At 45.9% G+C, this 5592-nt stretch overlaps 1 protein-coding gene across 1 annotated transcript; it reads left to right on the top strand.

The window, feature by feature from the left end:
- Positions 1 to 1252: 1252 nt before the first annotated feature.
- Positions 1253 to 4234, top strand: LOC108641951 (uncharacterized RING finger protein C16G5.03-like). The gene is made up of 2 exons (XM_018085911.2): positions 1253 to 2385; positions 3673 to 4234. The coding sequence occupies exons 1-2, from the start codon at positions 1683 to 1685 to the stop codon at positions 3702 to 3704; spliced, it is 735 nt and encodes a 244-aa protein (XP_017941400.1). The 5' UTR covers positions 1253 to 1682; the 3' UTR covers positions 3705 to 4234.
- The last annotated feature ends 1358 nt before the right edge of the window (positions 4235 to 5592 follow it).

Genomic DNA, 5592 nt, shown 5'->3' with positions numbered 1-5592 from the left:
CAACTCCTCCCAGTTTTGTGTCATCTGCAAACTTGCTCAGCATCCCTTTCAGTCCTGCATCCAAGCAATTTACAAAGATGTTGAAGAGCACTGGGTCGAGGATGGAGCCCTGCAGAACCCCACAAGTGACCAGCTGCCAGATGTCACCCCTTTTATTACCCTCTGTGATTGACCTGTGAGCCAATTGCTCACCCACCCCATGATGTGTTTATCCAGCTGTGTGCTGGACATTTTGTCCAGAAGGACACTACAAGTGACAATATCTGAAAACCAAAAATATTACGTCTACTGGCTTCCCTTGATAAACTAGGTGGGTTACTTTGTCATAAAAGGAAATCAGATTTCATTTGGGGGAAGTCCAAAAAGACAATGGCTGCTGCTCTGGATTCTTCCCCCTGCTCTCAAGGCTCCTGTATTTCCTGTATTTCTGGAAACATCTTCACAGTTAAGGCATTCAAGCCCAGTTTATCTGAACTGTCTTAGAATGAGAGCTTCTAGGGTTCCTTCAAGGTCAATAAAGAAATTCAGGCTTGATATGTGAGAAGATGAGAAGACAAAACCAGTTTGTTCTCATGGATCCTGGGCTCTCCGGAATTGTGAGCAGGGTGCCTGTGGCCCTTACACAAGACTCCAAGGAGGGCAGCAACTCCAGCTCCTTTCTGTGGATGTGGGGTCAGGATCCATCGCTGGTGCTTTTGAGGAGCATCAACACACTGGCTTCGAGAAGCATGGAGACTTGGCAAGCAGAGAAGGACCTGGCACTGTGGGCAAGTGCCAGTGGGAGTGGATGAGGTTGAACAAAAACACCCCTTTCTGCTTCTCCCTGCAGCAGGAACAAGATGCACAGGGGTAGGAGACTCTCATCCAGGGCTGGCCACCGACCACCCAGGTGTTCCAAATCCTGGCTTTGCACAGGGAAAGGCAATGAGGAGAGGAGGCAATATCCAGCTGCAGGCAGTCCATGCTGACTGGTCCCACCATGATCCTGCTCAGAGGAGACCTTAGCAAGGTGACCAAGGCCACATGAGGCAGATGGCTGAGGGAGAGTAACATGGAAATCAGGAAGCTGAAAACAAGAAATGGTATTTCCCTTTTTTTATTTCTGGCACTGTGCACCTGCAGAGGGGAATATTCCATGGTGACATTACTCAGTGGTGGAGGGTGACCTACTAAGCAGCAGATTGTGACATCACTGGGGGATGGATTGTAACATCACATCTCTTTCTGATTATATCTGGGCTCTGGCAGAGCCTGAGCCAATCTGTTTCTAGCCTTGACTCCTGCTGAGCGAGAGTGCGAGGTCTGGAGCATCTAGTCAGACTTCTTCAAGTGCTGGGTGGTGTGTTGGGAGCTGCCTTTGGCAGCTGCCATCGCAGAGCTATCAGCAGTGTTTTCCCAGCCCTGCTTGGTTCAGGCAGCCTGGTGCTATAGGTAGCAGTGAAGGTCGGCTACCTTCAGTAGCTGTAAAGGGAAAACACCCCCCTGGGGTGGGGCAGATGATTGGATTCAGGGAACCAGGAGGGTGTCCTTCTTGAGAGAGCTGGGCATTTCTTTTTCCCCTTGCTGGGATAGTCAGGAGGGCTGTCACACAGTCACACAGTTCTCTCCTACTCTGTGTGACGCCAACAACAGGGAGCATCTCCTGGTCCTCAGCTCTTCCCAGTGTGCTGCAGAGCACAAAAATGGCCATGGAGACAGCCTGGACCTGCCCCATCTGCCAGGACACTCGGAGGAGCAGGGCTTCTGTTCTGCCCTGTCGCCACCAGTTCTGCCTGAGCTGCATCCTGCAGTGGGCACAGAGAAATCCATCGTGCCCACTCTGCAGAACACCGATAGATGCTGTCAGGTTTTCTGAGCAGGGCAGATGGGACTCTCTTCTGTTTGTCATCACGCATCCTGGAGAGTCACCACAGGCCAGCAGCCAGGCAAGACGAGCTTCTGGAGAGTCACCAGAGACTCCTACAGTGGGGAAAAGAGGTCCCCAATATCCTGGGGCATCCCCTTCATCTTCTTCGCAGGGGACAGTGTCCCCACCTGAGCAGGGGGCTGCAGGGCCAGAGCCCATGGGTGGCATTCTGCCCGAAGTGTGGGCAGAACTTTTCCAGCGACAACAGCATCTCCTGGACCCTGTGCTGCCCTGGCTACGCCAGAGGCTTGAGGAAATTTACTGCAACTGGTGGTTGCCAGTACAGGTTGCTGAGAGCAGAATCCTGTCTGATCTCTGTGTCTATGGTCTACATGAGGAGACCTTGATCCTTAGGCTGCAGAACCACCTCAGAGGACATGCAGCACCACTGGTTCGTGAGCTTATCAATGTTATTGTGAGCCAGTGCAGCGAGGAGGCTCAGAGGCTTCTGCACTCCCACACTGATGGAGAGGAAACAGGTAGGCCTGAGGCCAGTATCAGCTCCAGCAGCTCCAGGTCCAACAGCTTCCATGAGGGGATTTCTGTCAGTGGCACCACAGACTCTAATGTGGAGAAGGAAGCTTAGTATATCAGAGGCTGCCCTCCATGAGAGTCACAGCTTGCCCCCATCTATACCTGTTCCTGCAGAGCAGGACTAGCCCCAGGAGGAGCCAGGGCAGGCAGAGGCAGTGGCAGGTCCTTCTTCCCAGGGCTGCAGCCTCAGCCCCCCACTCCCGGCCAGGGCAGGGCCAGCTTGGCCACAGGGCCCTGGGCATACCCGAAAGAGGAGGGCCCCTGGCTCCCAGGGTCCTCAGGATCCTCCCCAGAGCAACAAGAGGCCAAGGCAGGGACCTGCCTGAGCCCTGCAGACCTGAGGGACCCTTGTCATCACTTCAGATGAAGTGGTGAAACCTGGGGCCAATGTCCATGGCACCTTCCAGAAGCTGCCTCAGTTTCCCAGGTCTGGTTTCCAGAAGGTGCCTGGTGAGGTCGCCACTGGGAGAGTGCCTCAGCACCAAGGATCTGAGAAAATGTATAAATGTCCAAGCCTCTCAGTAGCTGGGAGAGCTTGATATACTGAAACACAAGCCCATTTGAAAATTTGGTCCCAGATGCAACCTAGCTTGTTAAAAGGTAGTTTGGACCAAGAACCAAAAAGCTGTATGAAGAAAACAGGGTTTGGATACAGTTCTCAGTTCTTGCAACTTTAATTACTAATTAGAAATGGCACATACTGTGTGCTTGGACAGAATCCACTTCAAACAATATATTAATAATATTTAAATATATACAACTAGCAAATGTTCTATTTAATTAGTTAGTTAAATTAAATATTTACTTCTCAAACTAGCTGTAAGTTTCATTATATATCATTTGTATACATAAATTATATCATTATTATAAATTGAAATAATATTATAATTATTATAATAAAATTACTTTAACAAATATTTGTTTGATTAATTAATTAAACATAATTAATTAATCAATCTATTATAATATAGTATTTATATATTAATATATAATTATATTCCTGTATTAGTAACAAGTGACAATGTGCCCCATACCCACTCTAATACAGTGGCTGATCATTTTGTTACATTACACTAATTATTGATCAGCAAGGAGTCCACTGAGGTGGAAGAATGGGCAAGGATGAATAGTTTTTGAATGTTTTTTCCCTCCTCTCAGAGTGTTCATGCACATTTCCTCCCCTTCTCCTCCTCTGCACACCTATGGAAGATGTTTTTTTTATTTTGAAACAGGTGGGAGCTGTGTTTCAAAGTGTGACTTTTGATCATGATCTCTCTGGAGTCAGACTCCAGAGTCCCCTGGACACCTGATCCTAATTTTGAGGAATCCATCTACCGCATGGATCTATCCTGGAGCTGTTGTTCCCAGAAGTATGTAATACCTTGGAGCGGTGTTTCAGAAGTCAAGCGTCCCAGAGTCTCAGTTTAGCCATCTATCAGCCTCTGATGACCTAAAGTTCTCGAAGGGAACTGGCTCTGCTTTCCTGATTTTTTGCTGCACAATGGAGTTTTGAAAAATCTCGTGAACTTCAGTTCTTGCTGGAATTTCTTGTAAAGAAATATCAAGTTTCTCATGGGCTCACTCAACAAAGGTGGAGCCATTCCAGACCTTCTCACAAGGAAACCGGCCATGAGAGTACTGCACATGTATGTGGAAAACCCATTTTCCTAAGTCATTACTTTCCTTGTCTAGTCTTACAGTAAAATTAGTCTGCTGAGAAACAATTGCTGTAACTGAATTGAAAGCCTGCTAGACAACACTCATTCTGAAATACAGATTTAATAAAGTCATATATGAAACCAAACATGAATACCGACAGAGAGTCTTTATAATACTATTATATGTATTTTCTATTGGTAGGAGAAATTTCTGTGGTCTTTTTTTCAATCCCCCAGTTACAAAGCAAGCAAAGTACAACTGAATGCTTTCAGCTCGTGCAGAGAAACCCAGAGTGCCTGCTCTGTAGAAGACCAATAGAGACTTTCAGGTTTTCTCAGCAGGGTAAATGGGCCTATGTACAGTTTGCCATCAGCTTCCCTAGAGAGTTGCCAGAGACCACTCAGGCAGGGAAAACTCTTTCCTGCCTGGGTGAGAACTGCCCCTATCACCCTGTGGTGTCCCTTCCATCTTCTCCACAGGGGACAGAGCCCATGGGTGTCCCCCTGCCTGAGGTCTGGGCAGCACCTTTCCAACAACAGCAGCATCTCCTGGACCCTGTGCAGCCTTGACTGTGCCAGAGGCTGGAGGGAATGTACCGGGACCGATGGTGGCTGGTAGAGGCAGCAGAGAGCAGCATATGGCATGATCTCTGCATCTATGATCTGGATGAGGACATCTTAGTCCTGAGACAGTAATGGCTTTGGCTACAGCCACTATTAAATCTTGAAAAAACTTTATGAAGTAAGACTCTTCATTTCCTATTAATATAAAGGCTGAAATTGACATATTTTAGGGGATTTACTGAAATTATATGTCAAGTAGATACACTATCCTAGGAGAGTAGAATAAAAAAGACTTGTTGCCAAAAAAAAACCAAAACAAAAACCATAATACAATAATGCTGAATGAGAATCATATATCTGAAAGGGGCACAAAATTAGTGATGGCCCAGGGGTTTAATAGCAGAGGGATTTCTTTTGGTGTTCAGTTTATAAAAGAGTAAATTTTAGAAACCACATGGCCTTGTAACAAGAGATAAGAAAACCACCTTTTCAGGAAGGATGAAAAATAGTTATTTAAAAAATCATATTCTTTTAAAATATTTTTAAAAATAAAAGCCAAAGAGGAGCAACTATTTTGATTTGGTAAAGAAAAATCCACCAGCAGGATGGATAATCGACAACTTTGTTGTCAAACACTGTGAAAAAATTTTGTTTTTGCAAAAATTGAAACAGTTATTTGTCAATCACTATTTACTATAAACTCTGCTGTGCTGATCAAAGGGCTGGAAGTGTGCAATCCTGCATTGGAGGTATATAAGAGGCTGGAATTTCACCTGAGACATCGTTCCGATGTTTTTGAATCAAGAGTCTAAGCAAACTTTGCAGCTTTTCATGTTTCCTTAATTTTCAGTATCAACTTTTTTATTTTCTCTTGCTGATTGGAAACCAGAGCTGTTTCAAAGCTGAACTCAGTGTATCCCCATAAAGATT

This window comes from Manacus vitellinus, unplaced genomic scaffold (genome assembly GCF_001715985.3).
Source record: "Manacus vitellinus isolate BGI_N305 unplaced genomic scaffold, ASM171598v3 scaffold_9_pilon, whole genome shotgun sequence".
NCBI lineage: Eukaryota > Metazoa > Chordata > Aves > Passeriformes > Pipridae > Manacus > Manacus vitellinus.
The sequence above is the reverse complement of the archived record's forward strand: the minus strand, read 5'-3'. Positions and strand labels throughout refer to the sequence as shown.

Excerpts from the sequence above, each read along its gene's own strand:
- LOC108641951 (XM_018085911.2), top strand. The coding sequence starts at position 1,683 with ATGGCCATGGAGACAGCCTGGACCTGCCCCATCTGCCAGGACACTCGG. Across the intron at positions 2,386-3,672 it reads CACTGATGGAGAGGAAACAG|GTGGGAGCTGTGTTTCAAAG; the intron begins GTAGGCCTGAGG and ends ATTTTGAAACAG.